At 36.7% G+C, this 26,847-nt stretch overlaps 1 protein-coding gene across 7 annotated transcripts in view; it reads left to right on the plus strand.

Moving 5' to 3' along the window:
- The window catches only part of LOC110838519 (uncharacterized), a 581,802-nt gene that overhangs the window by 515,537 nt on the left and 39,418 nt on the right, over positions 1–26,847 (plus strand). For 6 of the 7 annotated variants that reach the window (XM_087348332.1, XM_087348331.1, XM_087348333.1 and 3 more), the window contains 2 exons: positions 8,108–8,316; positions 17,804–17,939. In XM_087348332.1, coding sequence (XP_087204458.1) covers positions 8,170–8,316; positions 17,804–17,939 — 283 coding nt within the window. In that variant the 5' untranslated portion in view covers positions 8,108–8,169. Of the gene's footprint in view, positions 1–3,725; positions 3,798–8,107; positions 8,317–17,803; positions 17,940–26,847 lie in introns of those variants that run through there. The other variant, XM_087348335.1, reaches the window with a different exon arrangement.

Genomic DNA, 26,847 nt, shown 5'->3' on the forward strand with positions numbered 1-26,847 from the left:
AAAAACGCGTTTTTGTTAAATTTCAGTTTGTCAGTTTTCTAATTAGCATGGGGATAAACACACGAAGAGAAAAGGAGAAACAACTCTTCGCACTTTCTCTGCGAAAGCATCTAACATTGGCGTGATGCTTCTCAGATCTTCGCATTATTTAACGACTGTATCTGAGAAGATTAGTCTCAAAGGAATTTAAGAAATCCCAGGTATTCTCCTCCTGTCAGGTTTCCCGACTACAATTTTGTGTACATTTCTCATTACTTCCATACGTGCTAAAGTCCTCTTCTATCTCATCCTTGATGTAATGTAAATAAATCTGACGAGGAATACCAGTAGGGAAGGTGTAGTCGCTTGTGGGAATTTCTCTCTGGAATTCGCTTTGAAAATGACTAAGCGAAAAGGGTGCTTTGAATAAGCAGGTTCATAGAAGAAATTCTCCTCTTGTACCTTACGCATTCAAAGAAGAGGCGTTACTTTCCTGCTTACCTGTTTAGTATGATATTTATTGTTTTCTGAAAAGTAGAGGAGGGATTACTGGTTCTTATCCCACTCGAGACAAAGATGTGTACTAGTCTGTGTGTTTACACTACTCTGAAGGTAATTTCCCCTCAAAGCTGTCCTACCAAGTTTACGTATGTATTGTGATCGCTATGGATTTAATTTTCATATCAAATCTAAAACTTCTTGACGATGGTGAAGAGTCAATTGAATAAAAACCTAAGACGGAGATAGAGTCCCATCTCCGAAACGTCGTTTTACGTTTTATATTTACTAGACGATGGATAATATCCAAGAAAATTGAATATTCAATTTAATTTTCAGCTCTGTTTAATTATGATTTGATTTCCTTGGAAGCTGCCAATAGTTTAGAGAAATATTAAACGGTGTTCAAAGTAAATAAATCCATAACCTGCATTGATTTTATGAGGGGAATAAAATCTTGTCCGTCATTGGTTAGGCATTGTCACCGCAGTCTTAATTTTTACATGGTGGAAAGATGAACGGGTTGTGCAATTTTGGTTTAATCTTTGTCTTTGCATTGCGTCCCACGTACCACGCTGTCCGCTCTGTACTTTCTCGTATGTTGTTTCGCTAATGAAATTAAATCATTTGGGGCATAACCCACGTCACGTTTCTCTTCAAACTCCACCGAGTCGAGAAGAGTGTTTTTTGTGCTCTCATTCTATAATGTTTTGTATGCAAAAACTGGGACTGCATTATGTTCAACGAAACATATTGAATAAGTTGAACATATAAACAATTTAATCCATCAATAAGAGACCTGTGATTAATGAGAATGAATCCCAGTAATAAATATCATCATCCAACAGAATCTCAAGCTAGTCAACAAACTGCCAGCCTCCTCTGGACCCTACGTTTAATCGGGTAAATTAGATCTCCTTCGCACTGCATTGCTGCTGTATCAATTTTAACATTCTCTCGTCAATGCATGTCTCCCAAGTGACCTCTTGTTTGCAGATTTCCTGACGAAATATTTTGTATGCATTTCCCATATTAGTCGTGCGTTCTATATGCACCACCAATCTTTTACCTCCTAGATTTTATAATATTAATAATTCGGTGAAGAAAACAGATTATGAAGGTCCTAATCTAAAACGTTTATTTGCTCTCCTTTTATGTAATCTCCTACGACCAAATATTCATTGTATTTTCTCCCCTTACAGTGAAACATTGTTATGTACAATTCATTACTTCCGTTTACCAAGTGCTAAATGACTCACTGATAATGTGCATCAATTTACAATTATCTTCCACTCTACAAATCAGATATTTTCAACGCTCCTGGTTCTACCACTGAACATATTTCCTTGATTCTTTCCTTGGTGCTACGGAGCTTAAAAAACCTTGGCCTGGTCTCATATGGGAGCTTTCTTAATCTATTTAGACATTCGGTAGAATCGGCCAGTCGCAATGCTGTTGTCCAGGACAGGACAACACAAAAATCGATACCTTGAGTGGGATTTGAACCCACGGTCATTGTCCGAGCGATAAAGACCTCAGTAAGTCTACATTCACATTAAGCTCTCTTTATTCACGTAATAAAATCCATGCTGTTACAAGGATGCTATTACTAAGCTATATATATATATATATATATTTCTCTTGTATGATGAACCATGTTCAGTAACTGTGGTCTTTTTGAATCAAATTGTGTGTGAATTTCTCATTCCCCCCCCCCCCGTAACAATACTCCTTAAGGAATCGACTGTGTCGCAGTTAATCAAACTGCCCTCCGATCTGTAAATTTTGTGGCATTAGGCACTTTCATAAAAGTATTTTGAAGTGGAGAGTAAAATTTTGACAGGTTTTCTCAAGCTCACTTGAGTGAAACATATCTGAGATTGAGGAAAAGGTGATTCACTCTTCTCCAATAATCTATCACCTTCATTTCTAAAAATTAGCCAGAAATTTGAACATTTTTCACCAAACAAAACAACGTTTCTGTATTAAGTTAGCAGAAACAAGCTTCGTTTTCGTGTCCTAAACCGAAGATGGAAGATCGGTTTCTAAAATAGGAAAATCCAGTGAAACTACGTCCTGATCTAATTAATATATTGTAGTGTTATGTGTGGACGACAGTAAAATACGTCTTTTTCTGTGTGAAATTTCTTGTACGTTTCACTTATTTCCGCAAATGTCCTTGTGTTTTCGTTAAATAATCACTGCGTACGGGCTATGAAGAATTCTCCTCCGCCAAACATTTTCGAAACCAAATAAAGCCATTTTTGTGACATTAACAGATCAGTCATTTATTATTTTTTTATTTTTTCAGTTCTGTTTTCTGTTTGCATCCTTCTTCCATTCTTAATTACATATTCTCTCTGCCTTCTTTTTGTGGTATTTGATCTTCTGGGCGTATACTTTTCTATTCTTCATTTAAACTTTTAAATAAAATGTATCAGTTACGTTCTAATGCACCAAGCACGGGAGGGACACGTTAATTACACTTCTATACTACGCCGTAGTGCTTTGGATGCCTGCCTCTACTTGGCATCATAAACCCGATGAGGCTTCAGCTACCGCGTAATGTCAACAACAAAATACATCAAATAATTGGGGTAAATTACTTTTAAATACTGTGGGTATACACATTTTTCTTTGTAGTTTTTAACGAGATTTGTTGATTGATGTTTTAATAATTCCAACATTATTTGGAAAGACGACAACATGAATTTTTGTGTAGTATGTTGAATGTTCTTATTCAGAGTACAATGCAGTTTACATCTGTTCTATTCCTATGATTCAGTATATTTAGTACAAAATTTTGAAAGCAGTTTTGAGGTTTTACAATCTCGACCGAGATTGAAGTAGTTTTATGTCCGGGTCTTCAACATTTAGAGAAATTCATGAATTGTGACTTTTGCTAGTAATCTTTATGTCGACTCACATTATATCTAGTTTCATTACTTTTAAGAGATGTTGAAATTAGAAGCAAGAGATCAATAGGAAACGTTTTCTTCAGTTTTACAAAGCAAAAGGAAACAGAATTTGAGAAAGCAGGCGCGTAGAGACGAAGGCGGACGGAGTAAAGTGGATTGGTTGTTTAATGAATCTGGCTCCATTAGTGGTAGGAGGAACACTGCCACACAAGTTTGGTATTTAACGAGAAGTTATCAATGGTCACAGAGACATCTCGTGACCTGACACAATAACATGACCGCAATGCAGTTCTGATCTCATACTGTGACAGCAGATTCTTGGCTTTGAAGAAGGAAAGAACCCGTGACTACTTCGCCTGGGAATCGCTTAAGCGCATTCAAAACATGACTTCGAATATGGTGGTAAGTAGATCGACTACTTGGATTACAATCGAAGTTTTAAGGTTTCTATTGATGGGGCGTTATAATATATAAATTAGACTAGCCTGTGTCTGGCTTAGCCAAGGGTCCCCTACAGATTAGCGTAATATCCTCTTCCCTGTTTTTCTACCTGAAGATGGATGCAGACTCTAGCTTCAGTATCGTTGTAGTTTCATAACTACAATTCAAAGGAGTTTGTAAAGTATAATTTGAAGTAACATACCTATTATGAATAACGTATATCCGACAAGTATTCTAAGATTCTCCGAGAGAGAAGTCATTGTGAGAGGTGGATTTCATATCTAGAATCGACACATTTAAGCCTCGCTCCGAAATATGAAGTAGAAATTCCTTTAACTACTAAGTCGACGATCGGCCATTGTGTAGTGTTCATGTCTTGGTTTGATTAAGTGACAACTGTGAGAGTGTCTCTTAAGATTATTTTTAAAGCTTACCCTGAAGGTTTATAGCCAAAGAAATATTGTTCTGTGAGTATATTTTGATGATAACGTACAATTTCTACTGTTTAAAATAGCAAATAGAATTTGAACTGCTGAGAGGTAACGTAAAATATTTATTTCTGTGATCTCAAGAAAAATAAATCGACCCCTAGACACAGGGCTCATGAAACGAGATGTGTTGTATGATGAAAAGGGTAAACTTGGGCTGTCAACTTAAAGTAACATTTGTTACAGGCAGCACGTAAAACATCATGTCAAATGGGGGACTGGAATGGAAACCAGCGTTGCTTAAAATTGGTTGTGATATGTCGTATAATGTAAATAAAGTTGTTGTTCTGCTAAGTCTCGGTCGTCAGAAATTCTTTTATGACACACACTACATGAGGTTAAGAACGGTATTAGGATAGACTTTAGAACTTCATTCCCTGTAATCGTTTATTATATTAAACAACTACAGAATGAATTACAATGTAGTATAAGAGTTCAGAAAATGAAAATTTTTCGGGAAATTGTTACATACTACAATTTCTGCTGCTGTTGTCATTATTATTATCATTATCATCAATATCAATGCAGCAATAGCCCATATAACCTTTTATTCCAATGCTTCACTTAATACGTGGAGCCTAGCACTGACTATAAATTACCAGTGATAATTAAAATGTAAAGAGATTTACTTTTGTGCATAATTTTTACTAAAACGCAGGTCCAGGTTTAGATTTGTCACAAAAAAACTAAAAGTGTCCGTATATACTGACATACAAAACATTGTTAGAGAATTTAAAGGCGTGCTCACTATTTCTATCGAAGTTCTATCCATTAATAACATATAAAAATTGCTAATAATCGAAATCATAACCGGAAATTAAATATAGATTTGGAGTGATTAAAACGTTATTATATACATTATACGGAATACGTCCTCAGTAAAAAACATACATTTTTTGACGAAAACATTGCATACAAAATCTGAACACCTCATGTTATATTTGTTCTCACGTCAAAGTTTTACTAGACCGACATTTTGGTATTATTGCTATGAACTTGAGAAATACAAACGTGGAATGTCCTCTAGTTGCGTGATATTGACATCTGTTATCTTAAAAATCAGTATCTTGGTTTAACACGAATGTGTTTGTAACCGTTAACGTATTTTACTCTGGAACATGAAATAATCTGGGTTAAACGTTACGATAAGCAGTAAATGTTATTTTCCATTCCTGTTTAACTCATACTACGAGATAAATGTATCTAAATTTTTGTTTTAATATACGCGCATTTATGTTCTGTCTTTATGTGCTTTAAAACGCAACGTAATAGAAGTATTTCTCATAGCTTTCTTTGTTAACTCCATAAAGGAGTTATGGTAAGGGCATGGAATGCTTTGTTCTTTCTGAAATTCGTTTTATTGTTCTCGCTGAACGCTCTAGCTGCTTGGAAACCACTAATTACGCAATGGATCGCAGGTAACATGCTCCCGATTCCACCGAGGGGTGGTGTTAACCGGGGTAATACTGAGTGGGGCTATTTATCGATTCTGCTTCCGGTTCGTTGTTTCCGTCTGCAATTCGTGCGTTACTTTGCCCGAAAGCCTCAGCTCCTGATTCGTCCAATACACTACAGTAATCACCAGCGGTAAGAGGCCCGCTCTTAGGCGAATAAATTAAAATGTTGTTGAAGCCACCAAGTACCAAGAACGTCCATTTTCTCTGCAGGATTTGATATTTTCACGGCGGTCAGTTTGAAGATGGTTAGGTTGTTGCATCCTGTAGTCTGGTAGAAGTTTACCGACGTTTCACCATCATCAGACTACAAGGCGCAATAACCCAGAAGAAAATCATCTTTAGTCAACTTTCTTTATTCAACGTGAATTAAATGAATTTCGCAACTGCTGTGTTCATTTGCACGTGGAATTATTGATATTGTGTACCTTTTATATTTTCCTTCTTCCTTTTGAATCGTCATCCTTTCATTTATTGTTTTGAGGCGACTTTTAACTCTCATTGTATTATTATTCTTTATTTATAGTCACTGAGATTCCTGTACATGTGACCTTGACATAAGTTGTATGTTGGTTGTGGGATTTTGAAACCTATCATTGATTGCAGTGAGTAAATATATTTATTTATCTACAGAAGAAAGACAGGTTTTATCCAGTCAGTACAAGCCAATATACTATGTTTTACTGAATTCTTGCGCAGTGTAGTTTTCTGGTTTTATACCGACGTTTCGGAGGTAAACGCTGCCACATTCTTCAGAATTGATTTCGTTTCTGATGGTAGAGGCAGCATGCTTCTCCGAAAACATGGAATGAAACCAGAAGATCACAGTCTGAACTCAAATCGCCGTGTAAACCTCGAATACCTCAACAGTAGTCAATCTGGTTCAGTCACTGCAGAAACTGGGAAGTAACTGCATTATCTGTTATGTTGACTAGAAAAGTTGTGTGTACTTTTCTTTTAGGTTAAGAAGGCTCTTTGCCCTGATTCAGAAGAGCTACTTTCTCCTACCCAGCGTATTCAAGCATTGCAATGTTGGAGCCAGTGGAATTAAAAATCTGTTGACTGTAACACTTTGAAGCCACATGTCATCTAAATAATATTCAAGAATTCATTTACTCTCGCAAAGATAACACATTTCCTTATTATAAAATCAATTGGATTATGCTCTTTAGGGAAATAATCTGTTTTTTCTGTGTATCCACGAAAAGAAAATTAATAAACTGCGAACAAAATAGAACGTTACTGAATGTTAAGGGATGTTACCATTGAGCTTTAAAGAGTTAATGGTTTCAAAATCCACCGAGACTTTCTTATTATACGCTGCTATCACTGTTATATGAAAAAGAAATTCAAATTGAAGTTACGTACGTGGTATTTTCATGACGAACGATGGGTCTGTTATGGATATATCACTATGACTACGTTATACTTGAACGAGATAGGGACCATAAATCACACAAGAAAGATATCAGCTATGACTCGATTTTCGGGAACTTGTCTGTGAAAACAGTACTTGAAAAGACTTTTAATAACATTGTTTCGAGTATGAGAATAAACGAGCGTTTTTGGACTAGGAAGAATGTTGAAATAATCAGTTGAGTACTATTTTAGGTCAGTGTACAGATAGTAATGTGTGAAGAAAGAGAAAATTATTGTAGAAAACTCGAAATTTATCAGACAGCCAGAATAAAAATGTAGGATTTCTTAAAATGAGACAGTAGTTCTGTGATTCTAAAAGTTTTTATTTTATCGTTTATTGAAATTCTTTAGTTGCAATTCCTTCCTTGTGTTAAGCTTGAGGGCAGAGAGGCGCTCTTATCGAAGTATGCAGTTAGAAACTGGTACATACGGCGTGGAAATACAGCTGCATGCATTATTGGACTGCCGTTATTTTACCTACTAGATAAGACACAGGGTGTGTGTCAGAGCCGTGGCGAAGGAAAGACTGAGACTTATCGTAATTTTCTCCTGCATTTCGATGGCGGAACAATATTTTATGAACCACGACAGCTTTTCTCCAGAATCTTTCGAATTTATAATCCAACAGTGGAGCAGTAGTCGATGCTATGTACCTCAAAACTCGATAAAACAAACAACTGCTTGAGTAGATAACTATTCACGAGCCCAAGAATTTGTCTGCCTCTCGTGGAGCGCGAATCCTCAATAACGTGCTCACAAGGGACCGCTGTTGGAGCCAGAACTTCCCATCCCACGTTATTGATAAACGATCCGCGAATGTGTCAATCAAACGCTTAATTCAGTGAGAGATATCACAGTTCAGTGCTCAGTTCCTTCCTTTGTGTTGATTGATTCGTGTTCCTTGTTACAGGCGGAGTGCTGTCTCTGAAACTCCTACGGGTCAGTGTCCCTCAGTACAAGGTTCGAGGGGACATGGCACTGCTGGAGTGCCAATACGAACTGGGTGGCGATAAACTTTACTCTGTGAAATGGTACAAGGACAACGAAGAGTTCTACCGATATGTGCCACGTTCGGAACCCGTGAAGCAGAGCTACAAAGTGGAAGGCGTACGAGTCGAGGTCAGTTCCCTCCCTGACTAACAGCACGAAGCACATTCTTTCTTGGGAACCTAATAGTCGCTTAGCTGGTCAAGATGTTTTCCACCCTTTTATGTAACCCGAAATTTTATTACGGTGTTCAGAAGTTCCTGTCACTGGACCCTACCCAGAGCGATAGAAATCGACTCCACACAGTCAGAACTTCGTTCTTTAACATCCATGTTAAACACCATCTACACCTTTGTCTCTTGAGTGGTCTTCTCCCTTCAGAATGTCCGACTAAAATGAAATGTGTCTCTTCCTGAGAAGATAGAGCGAATGGACGTTGTTCTACTGCAGTAAAATATTCTCATTGCTTACATTTATGTCTTCAAGACCAGATCCAATTAAATAACCAAGTAACTATCATACGAAGTTCTTATCGAGATGCTGATAGTTAGTCACACAGTCTGTGAAGATAATTGCTCGTAAAGTAATTAAGTTCCTTACATTTATGACAGTCGAATGTTTTTATTATCGTTTCCGCCAAAGGCTCTATTAGACCTTATCCTGAGGTGTTTTGAATTCATGGAGAGAAATATTATATAAATGCTGGATATGTTATATTTACTGGAGCTGTGCATGTGGTTATCTGTCGTCTGTCTTTAATTTCTTGCTTACCTGTAAAAGATATGATGTGGAAAGTCGCGATTTACCTAAATATGTCTCACTTACATGGAATTCTTATGCTGGGTCAAATATTTAGTTTCCCAAAACTTGAAGAACGAGAAATTTACACAATTAAGAGCGTCTCTTATTTATTTTATACGATTCCAGAGATTCTGAGATTGAAGTAATTTAGAGAAAAATTGAATTTTATTTAAGTTCGTTGTAATAAGAAAACAGCTAGATAGAAAATGGTTATGACACGTCATAAACACTGCCTCACTGATTAAAAAACTGTTTTTTAACTGGTGCTATATATTACATGACTGATTTTGTACACCCTCATTATTTTCCATCATTCACAACGGTCGTACTGGTCGACGGTTTATAAACCTCGCATTCGTTAACGCTCACTAAATAAACCCAATAATTAAAAGCGGAAGATAAGTTTAATGTCCATATAAAGCAACAGGTAAACTAATATTTTTTTTATTTTTTGTACATGATTTTGAGAGGTCAGAATAAAACTGTTTCAGACCCACAGAAGGCAACAGATAAATTATATATTTTTACCACGGAACGGTAGAAATAAATTCCAAATTAATTTTAATGTAGATATAAAATTGTAAATCTGTATACTTTAATGTTTAAGGGTTTGGATATGTCAGGTACCATAATAGTTTAAAATTCATATCTCTCGACTAAACGACGTAGAAAGTTATAATAGTTTTATATATTTTAAAGTGGACATGGCCAAATAACATTGTGGATCTTTATAAAACCAATATATCGTAATGCTGTGTCCAACTTGTAGGACTGGAGGTGGGTCAGAAGATGGTTGTCTTCTGGGTTGTAGCGCCGCGTAGCCTTGTAGAAGTTTACCAGCATTTCAGAGGTCCTTGCTGTCTCCATCATCAGTGCTCATCACCCTGTTACAGGGAAGTCTGAGTTGCCGGTGAAATTCTAGGAGAGGGTAGCCATCTTCTAAGTATCAAACCTTTATGAAACAAAATGTAAAATTATAATCTTGTTCATTGGTAAACGGGTAAACGCGGGACGTTTTACTACGATATGAAATGGAAGGTTTACAGCGTACTTCCAGTCCAGCTGTGTTGTGTGTGAGTACGAGTATAATCACAGACATAACACATTTCACTCAGCGAAAATTTCACGTGGATAGTTTAGTATTGAAACAATAGAATGCATATAGCGTTATGGGACGAGGGATTACGAGCCTGTTTGTCCATTAATAACTATTGTATTCCAGTGTAAAATGGGGCAGGTGTTTCACAACGTGACAGGTTGTACGAATGGAAACTCAACCGACGTGGGGATTAACATAGCTCAGTGCTGGCATCTTATTACGGCAAACCATCATTATAAGGGGGTTTTCTCACGTCACTGTCACTCATGTGAACGGCGTTGTCCAACTGCTACGATAGCTTATTAATTTATTCATCACAACCCTAATTTCTTAAACGACTTGGTTGGTAATACCAATAAAAGCTGAAATAAATTATGTAAACGATACACGTATAAGTGCAGTTTCACCCTACGAAACTAATCCCTCGCTACTTGTTTGGAAAGACTTACAAAGTTTTGGGTAAAGTACAATCAGACAGTTAGTTGCTATCCGCCTTAGTAATTGTAAGGTGACTTCCTTGTTACGTCGGAGTAGGTTACGTTTTCCAGGTCAGGGCACATGACTTAGTGTAAGAGGTAGTATATTAAATTGGCTCTGATATTTTTAGTTTCCGTATCATAAATATCGTGGAATTTCACTCTCATTGACATTATCAGCGTCGGAGCCAACTTTGGCGCAGACGTCTACGTCGGCGTCGATTATTGTTAACAGGCTCGGAAAGGTGCACTCTTTGGAGTACACAGACGTTTCAAAGTTCATAAACATGTCACATCACATAGGTATGTTTTAAACTAATGTTTTCCAAGGCAATTTTTACTCATAGATGTTTTAAAATATATATTTTATACCGTTATTACACTCACGTTGCAACTAAATTTGTGGAAACAAGAGAGGTGTCCAGGCCTTGTGACCAAAGCAGGGCCCACGGGACAAAGTTCCTGGGGAAACGATCGTTGGCGGCGAAGCCCAACGGAGCATGCATCCTGAGGAGGGAAATGAGTGGTAAAGCCGCATGTCACAAAATTGTTATAAAAGGCTTCGGTGCGCTGGGCACAGAGTAGAAAGCCTGGGGCCAGAGAACAAGAGAAAAATCAGACGACGAGGCTCCAACGAAAGAATCCTGCGTTGTAAGAACTCGGAAGTTGGAGGCATTGCTTAGTGGTACGCAGAAGTATAAAAGTGGGATTACTAGTAACAATTGGGCTTCATTTTTGCAAAATAATGACCCCTGGTCATTCAGGTTGCCTGCTTCGAACGCAAAACGTGACAGACTTACATTGACCATAAGGTGTTCCGTCACGGTGAAGACCTAATAAAATGAGCTTGAATATTATATCAGTGAAACGTGTATTTAAAAATCGTCGAATAATAGATTCAGATTTTGTTGAGACCTGCGACGTATTTCACAAATCAGCTTCTCGATCAGCTGCTTCGACGTGCCAAAAATGAAGTGAGTATTGCAAATGAATCCCTGCCTGCACATTCAGGAACAAGAATGCATTCACAATTGTAACTTATTCCTGATTGGATTACAAAGTTACAAATTTTAACCAAGGAATAAGTAACAAAGATTCCTGTTGGGTCAGGGTCCGGGGTTTAACCCAAGAAAACGAACCTTCCACAAGCAGCACTGACAACCTATCAACAGGTGGGTAACATACCCTTACAATATCCTTCTCAAACCAGTAAACCAAAAGCAGTTGAAACAGGGTAATTTAAACATATGGTGAGAAAACCAGAAAATCACCAAATCCCTCTGTAGTACACATACTACAAAGGGATCGCCAAGCATTATAAAGAAGATGAAAGTTATGCCCTTAACAAATATCAGTCTTCAGAAGACGTTATCGGAGTGAACGACTAAGGTTCTGAATGCAGAGGGCATGGTGGTCGGTTACAAAAAAATTATTTATAACTTTGATTAAAATTCCTTGTAGCGTTACATTCGGCCAGTGCCGTTTAGAATGGAGATCTGGTTCTAGATTTCATTTAAACACGTTCAATAATTCGAAAAGTATGGTCACTCACGGTATGAAACTAATCTGTTACTTTGATGCATTTCATAGAAAGAACGTATACATCAGATCTCAATACTGTTAGGTTTCCGGTGCCCGAATTTATAACTTGTGTTGGGCAAGGCCGTGGTCTAGGCATCACGGAGTTTTCCTCCGGGGGCTTCCCCGGTTTCTCCGTGGCATCCCAACAATTACTCCTTTCACACACAGAAGAAGGCAATGGCAAACCACTTCTGGATCATCTGCCAAGAACGTATATGAACAGGTCCCAGTCCGAGAAAAGGATGGAAGGATCCTGTTCATATGTACCTGTCGTCAGACGGAACACTAAATAATAAACATTGTCGTTAAATATGCCTAGTCACATGACTACGTTACCTAAATTTGGATATGTAAAGAAACAGAATTTTCTGAAGAAACAGATAATTCTTGTGGAAGACGTATGACAGCGCGTATGCTTTATCGAGTTTCGCACTCGCCCGAGATGTCTTCGTCAAGGAGTTAAAGTCACTGCAGAGCTAAGAGATCTGTTAACATCGAACTCCATTAAAAAACCTTGTACGTTTTCTCCTCAATATCGAGATTAAATTCCACGCCGTTCCAAGACAAAAGTAAGGTTTTGTCCTGTATACATTATTCGTTTTGTTTTTCTGTGAAGAAATGCGGATTTGAGATATTTTTAAACTAATCACAATTGAACAATTAAAACAAATTTCACGACCTATGTAAGCTGCGGATAGTTACGTTCAAATTTTAAAACGTAGTGCTGAGTAAAATATTTGGACTCTTGAGGGATGATTGTGATAGAAGGCTGACATTTGTATAATGTGAGTTTCTTAATTTATAATTTTTATCTTATATTACTATGATAATGAAATAAAGTTAAGATGGGATGGGCACGTAGCATGCCTTTGAGAAATAAGGAATTTATTAGCCAGAGAATTAATGAGATTACACTAAGGGCCACACAAATATCTTTAGTGCTTGACAAAATGAACTCAAGTCTATAGGTAGTTGATAGGAACTGCGTTTAACTTAAGCTGTTTTCACTGAGTGCTAATGAATTATCTTCAAATATTTATTTCTGAGAGTGAATTCTTCTGACTCTGGATAGGGATTATTGGAGGGCCATTGTGATCCTTTGGGTTTCATCAAACGCTGTGAGCGACTATTAGCGTCTCCAGAAGGACCGTGTTTCGTGATGTTTGTTGTACTATGGTGTACCATATTTACCATATATACGCCTGTAAAAGTATGGTTTACGTTTAGTATTTATCACATGTAATTCTTTAAATCCAATGATGTACAAGCAGTTTCTTGGGTAGAAGCGTGGAATAATTCACAGTCTCTTATTTGCATTAAAATCATGTAGAAAGTTTGCTCCTACAGATTTAAAAGAAAAAAGAAGATATTTCTTCGTTAAAAATAATTCTGTAACTTTTACACCAGATAAATTCGTTCTTCATAAGACTTTTCGGTACTGATTCTCATTTGTAATTTATCTACATAGATACATAAGATACGTAGGTTACATTAATTAAATTGTTTTAACGTTTCTAGACTAAAGAATAAGCATTTCTAAAACAAAGGCTTAGACATAATTTGATGTTAATATTGCTTTATTTATTACAAGGAGCCTGGGAAAATGTTTAAATAAAAAGTTCTTTCGTTATTTTCCAATAAAATAGAAATGACGTTTCGGAGATTGGGCTCTATCTCCGTCTTCAGGTACCTACTATGTTGGGCCCCATAGATAGAGCTAGTCCCTATCTGTATTTTATTATTTTACTAGACGATGGAAAATATCCAAAGAAATTTTTATTTAAATAACTCATCATCGTCACGAACTTTTAGATCTGGATAAATGTGCTGAAATATATAATAATAGTCAATCATTAAATGTTTATTTTCTTTGTGATTGGTCCAGTCTCTTTCTAGCTATGTCCCCGTATTAGTTTAATGAAGAACGTGAAATCACATTGAAGGATATGTAGGAGCTCAGTGGGGGATTAGGTCTTTGAAGACTAAGCTCATACAAATAAGTTTCAAAAAGTTATTTTCCATCAGAAACGAAACACAACTTATCTCTATTACATAGATCAGTTGGTAAATGCTAATTATGAGAGCAAGTGTTCTTTGCTCTATAAGTCATATGAAACCCACAAGTGCACACTGTGGACCAAATACAGAGATACTGGATATTAAAGTAAGTGGTATATATAATAACCACGTTGTCTTAACGGGCTAAATACTTTAATGAATGGGAGAGTTACCCGACTTATGAATGAAACTAATAAAATACAACAGCTTTAAAATAAGAAGGACGTAAGTGCTAAGCATTCGTTTTATTTTCTCCATTTATGAAGATTACGGATAAGAAATTCACTTGAGCTGGACCCTTTTTTGTTCTCGGGAAAGTGATTAAAGTTCACCTTTTACTGTCTCTGGGATTTTGCAGATTTAAATTAAAATAAAAGTAAGCTCGATTTATGAACCCCTCTTTCACTCAGATCTTCTACTGAGAAACAGGAGTCTAATTAAAGGTAACGTAAAGAAACATAAGTAATCAACGAGAATTTGTAAAGGATTATAAGAAAGGAGGAGAGAGGTTAATTAAAAAGAGAGATGACGGTAAGTCCCATATCAGGTTCTAATTGCCCGTATTCATACACGCAGTTTGCTGTCTGTCTGTAATGAGGGTATACGGGCAGCTGTATTTGTAGTCTGTGACGCGGTATTAAGGCTTATAAATGGCCATCGGCTAATTGGGTCTCTTTTAGTAGGAAACGTTTTACAGCCCGGTTACAGGTGACCCATAACGAGAGGACGACGTGCATGTAACTGTCACTCCACGGCGTAAATTACTAAAGTAAGTTTGCGTACGTTTAGGTGTAATACAGAAGACGAACTTGTTGAATGAACCTTCGTTGTTCTTTTCAGACTGCGTTTGCTTTGGAAGTAATGATTTCTATGTGATTCACTTTTAAATGTCGTTCGTATTTCAGTGTTGGAGTGTTTGGTTGTACACTCAGATTAAGTTGTGTTTAAAATTGTTTTACTTGAAGATATCCGTCTTCTGGGTTGTTGCGCTGTGTAGTATGGTCGATGTTAACCGACGTTTCAGAGGTCATACTGCCTCCGTCATCAGAGTATGAAGATTTCTGTCTTCTGGGTTGTTGCGCTGTGTAGTCTGGTCGATGTTTACCAACGTTTCTGAGGTCATACTGCCTCCGTCATCAGAGTATGAAGATATCCGTCTTCTGGGTTGTTGCGCTGTGCAGTCTGGTCGATGTTAACCAACGTTTCAGAGGTCATACTGCCTCCGTCATCAGAGTATGAAGATATCTGTCTTCTGGGTTGTTGCGCTGTGCAGTCTGGTCGATGTTAACCAACGTTTCAGAGGTCATACTGCCTCCGTCATCAGGGCGATATTCATGACCTCTGAAACGTTTACAAAGAATAACACTGTACATTATCCTGTTACTTAGTCTATTGTCTTTACTTTCTTGAAATGCAAAATGGATCGATCTTTGATTTCCTCAGTTGTCAGTACATCAAAGTTGTGTGCTTTTCCTTTGAATTTCTTGGACAAGAATTTTTTTTTCGAAACTCGAAATTAGTGAACTACCTTAAAGTAGTGAATTTTCTTTTACATTTGTTTAAAATAAGCATGGGAATCATTGATTGATTAACTACACTTAGCTTAAGTCCAAATAATTCTCACGTAATGTGACCTCAGCCTTAAGTTTATACAAAAATTGTGTATTCATATTTTTATACATTGTAAAACGAATTAATGTTATTTGTGAGGACTTATTAAATTTGCTTCGTTCCCTGAACTTTTGTTACATACAGCCCTTTATTCTGGCATTGGAAAATCTGGCTTTATGCACATATTTCGGCAATGTTTTATGTGTCAGAAAAATGAACCAGGAATATTGAGAGTATCGAAAGTTTATTTTATTTAAAAAAAATGAAAAATCATAAAACCAGTGTATAAAGGACAACGGTAAAGATGTACGATTCAGAGTAAGCATTCGGTGCGAAATTAATAAGAAAATTATGCAACAACAAATTTATCTTAAAACCAATCCCTTATTTTGCTCATTCTAGGGATCCTTGATTTCATTCGTGATTGCGCAGTAGTATATAACATATACTGCAAACCCAAGCTGCTTTACACACTGTTCTTAGCATTTGTTTATATTACCAAAAGCATTTCGGCCCTTCCGGGCTATTAGCGGTGGTAAACATTCAAAATATTTGCTTCAAAATACAAATATACCAACACAAATTAAAATGTGGAAAAATTACGAAATAAATTGTTAGATAATGTAAGCAAGAATAAATTACTGTCTTAAAGTCTATGTAATTAAATGATGATGCTCTGTATGTATTAAAATACAGAAAGAAATATATCTGTCAATCATCCTATAAATGTCCTGAGATATGAAATAACTTAAAAATAACTTATGATGATATAATTATATTAACCTTTCCTGTAAACAATAATGTTTATCTATATGGCAATAAGTCAATGTTAATGTTACGTGTAAAAGTTATATAAAACGTTTCGATACATTTTCGGTATTGCGATCGTGAATGTGTGAATGCAGAACGTACAAATTATATTTAAGTCAGTATTATGCACTGTTTTAGTTAGTAAATAAGAATATATTTTGAGAAAACGTGTTTATAAAGAGCAAAATTATAAAACGTTAAGACAGACTAAAACTGCCCACACATTCTTGAGAACTCAAGAAAGATTGTGTCTTGTGTAAGGCTCCGACCGTCTAATGTGCTCTCATGTTGCATCTCCACCTAATTAAGGAACTGTGTTCTTGACTTGTATCATCACTGTGTCCTTGTGCTTTTTCACTATATGTTTATGATATGTTCTTGTGATGTAATTCAATCCGATCTAAATGTTGTGCTTTGTTTCGTAAGTAAAAGTGATAAGGTATTGTATTAATGAGCTGCATCTCCACCTGTTCGTACGAGGCGCGTCCCAAAAGTAAGTTTCCCTGGGGCCGTTTACAGAAACAAAACACAATTTCATGGAAATATTTATTGCAACAGATACAGCAAGTGTCCAGCTATTTTTCAACATATTCGCCACCGGAATTGAGACATTTGTCATACCGTGGGACCAACTTTTGAATACCTGTGTCGTAGAAGTCTGCCGCCTGGGATTGGAACCACTGTGTGACAACCATCTCCGCCTCTCTGTCATTCTCAAAACGCTGACGCTGACCGGACAGGAATTTCTTGATGTGTAGGAAAAGATGGAAATCACTGGGAGCGAGGTCCGGGCTGTAGGGTGAATGATTAAACACCTCCCAGCTGAACTCCTGCAGGAGACTTGCTGTCCGTCGAGCCGTGTGCGGCCTAGCGTTATCACTGACCGCACTTCACAGTCGGCGGGAGCTGGAATAAGAACCTCCATCTTCAACAGCTGCAACGATGCTACTGTGAGAACGCGGGAAGTGCCGTTAGTGCATGCGCCATGCTACGTCATTGCTCTATCACGTACGCACAGTCGCTTCGCGCAATATAAGGTTTTCTAGCTGTGGGACGAGTGGGAAACTTACTTTTGGGACGCGCCTCGTATTTTGCCTTAGGAATTCTTTTGTTGTATCTCAATTTGTCTGTGTTCCTCTTTATCATCTCTCTTTGTCTAAGGTGTTGTTTCCTTGGGTTACAGCATCAACTGTCTAACGACAAAGAAGTGGCTCTGAAGAGCGTGAACCTCAAGTCAAGTGGGATGTACCGTTGCGAGGTGTCAGCTGAGAGACCCAACTTCTCGTCTGCGGAAGGCGAGGGACGGATGGAAGTAGTCTGTAAGTCAGAGAATTTGTACTTTAAAATTGTCACGTAATTTGAATGCCCACTGCAATTGGCATAGTTTATAGAAACTTAATGCGATCCAACTCACTGCTACTGACTGAGAAAATATTATTGGTACAAATGTGTTATGATTAACGTTGATCAGAGTCCTTCTTGAGATGCTAATGGTGCGATCTGCTTCTCAAGAAATTCTTTTCTGTTATGATACCCAAAGGTTAATTATCATGTTTACAAGAGGTCGTCGCCATTTTCTCTCTTTAAATTTATTAATGACGATAAATTAATGTAATGAGAATAATCTAATCCACACACCCCAACCTTCTTTTCCAAAGTTATAGTTTAGTGCTTCTTTCATCTACGTATTGGTTTTGCTATTGGTTTCTTATCTGCAGACTTCAAAAAACTGTAAGCATTTATCGTACTCATCCTCCTTGATTAGGTTATCCCGATATTTTGTGCTGAGGACCACAAATTTTGAAGTTCCTCATTTCTTTTATCTTCAAACAGTGTCCTAATTTTAGTAATTTCAGACACTCGATCTATGTTCTTCCTTTGGCATTAGAGACCAGATTTCACGAACAAAACAGAATTTTAGTTTTGTGTAGGTATATTTTAATCTTCACGTTTTAAATAATAGATGGGAAGACAAAAGATATTGAACTGTATTGTAGCAGGCGTTCAGTGCGATATGTTTATGATTATCTTAATGGTAATTTTTCGTGGCAATACGTAACGTTAGACTGTACGATGGAATTTTGTAGAAGATAATAATATATAACATTTATAGAACAATTCGGAGTTTTAAATAAGTATAACTGTAATTATATTGCGTGGAATGACAAATAAGACTCACAAAATATAAAGAGATTCGAAGGTGTACTTCCAGAATATAATTCTAAAGTTCCTAATACTTCCTCTTGCTTTGTTCCTTCCTCTGGGGCATATTCTTTAAGTTGTTTAGTTAAATTAGTCACATGACCGAAAGTTTTTCCTGTCATGTTCTACGAACATTTCATAAAATATGGCACTTGTCCGTTCGCACCTCGTATATGAAAAGAAGTGGTATTTGCCATGCTTTATGGACATGTGCCAGTGGAACTATCACGTATATTCTGGAAAATAATACCAATATAGGTTTTCTGGAAGACATGTTTGTTATAGATGGCATGTGATAGCAAGTTACGAATAATTCAATGTGTTTGTCCACAAGTAACGTTGAGTAATTACTGACACAAGACTCAGCTTTTAATGGTTAAAGACTCAAATTCGTGTTGCCTCATAATTCGACGTTTTATCGAAGCATGAATCTCGTGGAACTACTCGTTAATTGGATATGATATCTTAGCTTTTCCTACGCAGTACGCCAAATAAAATTCGCTGTTCATTCGGAATAACGAGATTCTTACTCCTGAATCTTCTTTTCTTAACGATGTTCTAACGGTACACAGATTTTCTGATGATGATCTCGGAACTAGTATCGCACACTGGAGTTGATATACATTGGATTATATTGATTGTTGGCTTACCTAACGATGTGGTTGAAACGTTGGCGTTATGTAGCGTCGAATGTTTTGGTGACTAGAATTTGAAGGTGTTTTGGAGGTCGTTGTTTGATTGGAGGTGTTAATCTGGGATTATAAATGGCCTGAGGAATTTAGAAATCAGAATCGTCAGTTTGTGAGCTCAGATATGAACCCGGGACCCCCAAATAGAATTTTGAATTTTAATAAATCTAGTTCGACGGTTGTAAATATTTATTAAGGGTCACAGATGAACAGTATCTTCACCTGAATAGATACAATGATCTTGTAATTTTCAACTATTTCGTGCGTAGGAAAAACACGCAGAATGTCACAAGTCATGTGTAATCCTGAGATAGTGGTGCATCGAGAACAAAATTATGGGATTTTATTTTTCATTTCGCCACCGTTGCTAAGTTAAATTTTACAATTCTGGGTTATAATGAGGTTATTTTTAAATTGCAGTGAAAGCCAGTTATATTTTTCGATAATTGTCTCGTACAAGCGACAGTTTCATATTTACTTTCATAATAACGCGTTACAATTTTAGATGTCAGGTTCTTGCTTCTTAAAGGTAACGTCTTACCACATTTTTGTCCAGCTTTGTAATAATATAAACAGTCAGGTACCCACAAAATATTGTAAACAGTTCCAGCTTTTGTGCGTTATAAATCGTGTGTTGCTTGACAATGGCTAGTGCATTGTTTGTACTTTCGACAGGCCCATGGGACATGTGCTCCATTAGCGAAGTACTCAATATGGCCGTGTATTAAGGTGATAACACGTCTGCAACAAATCATCATCATTACCTAATCCTTTTCAGTATTAGGCGTATTGAGACTTATTACAAATATTACAAAACAGAGAAGTACAGCCACTGTTTTAGAGTGTTCCTCAGTTTTTGTTTTACTTTTTAAATCATGGTTTGATTTTTATCGCGGCCTGTCGTGTGAATTTATCCTTTACAGTTTTTCTGTATTCTTCAAATTCTTTGAGTGTGAAATTTGTAGTTCTGTCATATAGGTATATTTTGGCTAGAAATCAGTTTGTATTACAATTGTTCCAAATATCAGGAAAAAACGAAAAGAAAAAGCTGGCAGGATATTTGTGCAATAAATTATACTTATAAGTATTTGTATTTCAAATTTCATTATGAAGAGAATTTTGCTTACGAAATTACAGAGACCTGTCTCAGAATGTGTTAGTAGTGCTGTTAATTTGGAAACATACGGTATCCCGCTAATCATTGCATTACTATGGAATCCTCTTTAAATTGCAAGCGTCACCCAGAAGTGGTCAGTCATCCTTCATATAGAACCTATAAGTCCAATTGATTGTCATTATTATGACGTCAACTGTTTTCATTTGCTTATCTGTTTATTTTATTTAAATGTTTACATTTTTTCTGGTGTTCAGTCTATTTGACTCTATGGTTTCAGAATCTAAAGTTTCAACATCGCATTCCCAAATCTCTCACTGATCAGATTGTGTTCGAAAGTAATCTAATCTCAGTTCTCAAAACTTACTTCATTGTGGATAGTTGTAACGTCATTTACCGTTCAATTAAACTTACAGTTTGGTGCCTACCTTAACCAATTTTTCTCGGAACATCCATTCGATGAACATCAATCTCTGTGAGTTGCGTTTCTATAATATTTTCTAGTGTCGCCTGAGATTGTTATAAGTAGCTGAAGAAAATTCAATACCACAAATAAATAATTCACACTTCTCAAAACCTTACCCCCTTGATCTACCCTGACGAATGCAGAACGCCCGACTGTCATTTGGTCCCATTTTACGTCATAGAACTGTCAGAGATGAAAATCGAACTTAATTATTTGTACTATTCACAAAATGTTATTATTTTCAAATTAAGTTCGGTGAGACAGGCTGACCATACAAGAGAACATAAATGCATACGAAAGTCCTGTCTGTAAACCTGAAGGAAAGAGACAACTTGGAAGACAAAAGTACAGATGGGAGGACCTGAAAATTAGTGTGTGGTAATGTGTGTTGTATTAATCTGTCTCTGAATAGGGATCAATGCCTTGCCTTTGTGAAGACGAAATTGAAATTTCGGGTTCCGTTTAAGTTCTGAATATTTCTTGACTATCTGAGTGACTGTTTGCTTCTGAAGGAGGATTCGATTACACGAAATTAGTTATACTAATTATTACATGAAGGTGTGTCACAAATTTTAGACATTAATTTGGAATAATTTAATTTATTGTAACTTGATATTTTGAATAACAAAAATCATAGAGGTCTGTCAGGTTTTTTGGATGATAAATAGTTGTTAAAAACTTAATAACCAAACATAAATTTAAAATACAGCGTAGATTAAATAAAGTCCAGACTACACGTGGCAATAACCCAGAAGGCAGCCACCTTCATTCTTACTGACATGAGAATGTGTTACCTCACAAATGTTGAATGCGTTGCACTGAGGTGAACGAAACCTCAAACACCTCTGTGATTTGTACTGTTACAAAATAATTGATAAGCTGATTAAATCAGAGGCATTTGAATTCGTGGCATACGAGGTAGTTCGTGAAAGGGAATGAATTGGAGACTGTTTTCGTCAAATACGGAAAGGAGTGATAAAGTTATATTGAGTATTAAGGAAATGGACTGGTATAATATAGTTTAACACGGCGGTTCGGAACTGAGGGGCAAATGTTGCTCCTTCAGCTTATAATAAGAAAAATTTGGTAGTTGATTAATGTCTTTCTTTCCGTAATTAGTTCATCTCTTTGAGTATTTACGATCACTACCGAATCAAGTTGAATGAATTGGGAGGAGTAATGAGTATTTTGTTTGGTCGAAAAACCATAACTAGGCTGTGTATTGGATTTATTTGGCACGAGGTACAGTCCGGGTTATTCTTAACACGATAATGAACTTTAAGGTTTCTTGAATTCTTTGATCTGCTGAGCGACTGTAAGCATCCCAAGGAGGACTCTACTGAGTGTAGTTTCAGTTTTTGTAATATTTTTTACTGGATATTGATAGTTTGGTAAATATGTAAAGTTGTCTCGCTACACGCCATGTAGACGCTTTGGGGGAGTGAATATCACTTCTCTTCTTAGGTAGGGGTGAGCGGTCAGCGTCACACCCCAGCCTGATATTTTCCCCTGGGAAAGACTCAATATACCCATTGGACAGGAGACTGAGTTGGCCCCAGAATCTGTCTGGATGGAGAGTCTAAAGGAAAAATTCTCTGTCCCTAACGGGGATCGAACCATAACAGTCTGAACTATTCCGGCTATTATTATATGGTGCATTATCATTGAATAAGACGCTGTTAAGAATTTACCTTTGTTAGTATTTTGCCACTAGCTGGGGAAAGACAAATTGCAATCCATTAAAGGTGAAACTATTTCCGTTGTAGCTCGAAGGTTCCCGCTATTATTTCTAGAGCGCGTTGTAGTAGGATTCTCATGAGATTTGAGTCTTATAAGGCGGACGAGATTCGACTCCGCATTGTACGTGTAGGACGTGAACACTTTGTAAAGAACAGGCCCTGCTCTGCGCGGAATCCTAATTCATTTCCTGTTAGGAAAGAGACCGGGTCTCTCCAACGTGATCACTAAACGCGAAACATTTTGACATTATTCTTTTAATATATTTTCTTCTTCTCTACGTCTCTATACGTCGTATGTATCGACGAATACACATCAGGCGCTTTCCAGTAACTCTAATGGTATTTGACGTATATTTACGAAGTGTAAATATCGGCCAGTCTTGACTGAGGGTTTCCTTGGCTGTTCTTAGTCTGTGAGATGAATGCCGATATGCGTAATAAACGTCAAAATTTGTACTTACTTGTCATTTATGATAACAGCTACACTGAAAAGAGTTATCAAGGCGAATGAAGTATTAAAAATGCAAAGGCTCTAAAATATGACGTCCATTCGTGCTTTTAACCAGACTTGTGCTGCAGTGTGCATCATTCTGCCCCTGTTTTGAGAGCGAAGTAGCAAATCATTGAGTTCACGTGAAACTGCAGGACGGAAGAACTTAATTACGTACACCGACAAGTTAACATTGCTCGTGCTTCGAATATTCTCGGCTCCAGTCTGTCACTAATTCAGGTGATGACTGAGAGCGATGTCTCCTTCCGCACGCTTTCGCGGCTTAAAAATCAGGAAAGTATATATTTTAGGCGTGTTTTTTAGAAACCAAATTACTCTTAGAGACAATGCCTGATGCTTGATTGTGTCAAAGGATAATATTAAAACGGTTGTTATGAAAGTAGGTTTTGAGGTTTTGAACTGGATTAGAAGCACCGAAGACCTCTTTGTGGACAAGATAATTAGTCCTACATTACGTTAAGGGTTACTGACTAACTTTGCGAATTTTGGCTTGTCAAGAACCACTCTATTCCATGGATTTAGTTAATGTTAGGAAAAAGTGTTTTAATGAACTACGACTTTTAATTTCACGTAGCCTTTTCCGTGAATGCTACTCTTGCATAAATAAGGGTACAGTCTACTTAAATTTCAGTTCATGAAAAAACTACCTCGCATTTGTTTTATCATGGAACTTGCACAGTAAGGCCAAGTACTGAGCTAAATAACTTATAAACTGACTCCGAACTTTAGCTTGCGAAAGGAAAGAATTTGTCCACTAAGCGGCCATTTGTTTTTCGTTCATCCTCGTTCCGACATGGATACGAACTTGTGCACTCAAGCGAATATGATCTAGCTGCAAAATACCAGAAACGAAGTGCTCTTTGTCTTTCCACGTGGATGAAATACGAATTTATTGATTTCAAACGCAGTGTTACAGGAATAAACATGTGGAACAAAACTATACATTGGATAACGATACATGTAAAGGCGTTTCTCTCTGTTTGTCTTCAGTGTTCTTCCGTTCTTGTGTTCACGTTATGAGTTTTGTTTTCCATTTTTTCCTTTATCTCTAGAAGATAGCCATCTGTTGAAGGCAACTTGTTGAAAACTACAAAAAAAAATATGAAAATCCCTAGCTAAATAAGCTTTAGGAGAAAAGCATGTTTCATCCGCGTCTGAAGAGAACGGATTCCTTTGTCATAGTTTCTTTCCATTTTAAGACGTCTTATAAAGTTCCGTGTTATTCTTTTTCATAAACGACGCTCCTGTCATTCTATATTTTACCTGAAACAGAATACTTTGCAGTTACTGTAAAAGGATATAAGGTGATCATTATATGTGTGCTTATTTTGAACGAGGAAACATTATAATGGTAGTTACTGAATAAGTAGAGAAGATGCTACATAGCACAAACCCACGCCTATTATGGCATAATTAATTAAGCTGTGTTATTAAAATTAATCCTGATATTTCAACATTTGTTTTCTGTATTTCGTCAGACGTATTTAACAGTTTTGTGACATTAAGAGTGGATAATGTCTAGGCTAACTGTAATTACTGTAATTGATTTTAATGTAATTTACAGACGAGAACTTTACAAAATATATATACTGTAATAAATAAACAACAATTACGATGGAGACGTCTGTCTTCAGGGTTGTTGCGCCGTGTAGTCTGATAGAAGTTTACCGACGTTTCAGAGCTCGTTACTGCTTCCATCATCAGGTATCGCTACTTATTGTCATGAAGATGGAAGTAGTAAGGATCTCTGAAACGTCGATGAACGTCTACCAGACTACACGGCGAAACAATCCGTAAAACAGCCATTTCCAGATTAAAAGCCGTGAAAACCTGAAATATTACAAAAATTACAATGTTAAAACAGAATGCTTTAAAACCTGTCTTTAAACAAAGAACAAGAACAAAGCATTACGGACCTGAACGTAGTTGTAAATTAATTTAGGTGATCAAAATAAAATTTAATAAAGTTGAAGAAGGAGTGAAATATTTGGTAAAAATGAATGTGGCGATTTTGGTAATTTTTAAATTATTCTGAATATATGGAAGAATTATGCTCTTTATCAGTTATTTACGATGTCAGGTTTAATGAAGTACATACAACTGAGCCATGAAGAACCTACTCTATTGAAACGTTGAAATAGAAATCACCAGTTATTGATAAAATTTCACCGGAATTTGATCCAAGCAGGAATTTGTAATTTATTAACTTTTATTAAATGGGACACACTAGGTTTATATCTGTACTAATGATTTTAGGTTATAGGTCGAAAACATAAATATCCCAAATAAAATATTTGTCTCTTTCGTAACTGTATTCCAGCGTAGAAACCTAATATAAAGGTACATATAAAGTATATCCTTCCACAATTAACAATTTTAAAATTGTGTTAGTGGTGGAAACATGAGGTTCTAACTATATTCACGAAAACATTGAAAACTGATTAATTTTCAGGAATAAATGTACCCAACATGTTGCTTTGTATGGGTATAAAACGTGGACTCCCACATTAAGAACATAAGTTGAAGGTGTCGAGGTGGTGAATGTTTGGATCTAAGAGGAATGACGTGACAACGCTGAAGAAAATTGTATAATGAGGAACTTCATAATCTGTAATCTTCACTGAATATGTTCATTGTGATAAAATCAATTAGAATGTGGTGGGCGTTGGAGTGCGTACAAAACTTTGGTTTAAAAGTCTGAAGTTAAGATAATTTTTTTTTTCTGGGTTATAAAAACGCCACGTGGACTCGCACTTGAATACTAACGTTTCCAAGAAAGATATTATCTCCTTCTTCAGGGCTGGTGAACAATCTCGTCATCCCTGTCGCACCGAGAATGTAAAATCCCTGAAGTGAAGAGTTCGCTCTGGAAACATAACGTGGTTCAGAGGATAATATTAAAATGGATCTTAATGGAAATAGATGGAAGTGTTTGGACTGAATTATTTTGGCTCAGAGTGTAGATAATAACCTTCGGATTCCATTAAAATCTTGAATTTCACTACCTGAGCGTCTTTCGTATTGTCAAACAAGACTTTTCCATGGAGTTGGTAATTCCAGTGTTTGACGTTTTCCTATATTCGTAGCGGCATCTTCTGATGAGTTCATTATTCATACGCTGTTTTGGAGCCGCTGATATTTTTAAAACATTTTCTACGTCGTATAAATATTTTGCAGTTTGCCTCAAATTTAACTGGAAAATGGGTTTAAAATATTTAGTGCTTCGCTATGGTGTGATTCTCTATCCAAAAATTCCGATCGGTTGTCATGATATGGATTTATAAAATCTATCACGGTCTCTTGAAGACAAACCTGGAACTGCGTACAATACAGTCTTTCTTAAGAAACCTAAAGTCGTAAGACTTGAGGTTCTCACAGCGGTGAGTATGAAGATATCCGTCTTCTGGGTTATTGCGCTGTGTAGTCTGGTCGATGTTAACCAACGTTTCAGAGGTCATACTGCCTCCGTCATCAGGGCGATATTCATCGCAACAACCCAGAAGACA

Source organism: Zootermopsis nevadensis, unplaced genomic scaffold, assembly GCF_977971745.1.
Source record: "Zootermopsis nevadensis isolate Lab colony 2312 unplaced genomic scaffold, Znev_1.0 Znev_ptg000013l, whole genome shotgun sequence".
NCBI lineage: Eukaryota > Metazoa > Arthropoda > Insecta > Blattodea > Termopsidae > Zootermopsis > Zootermopsis nevadensis.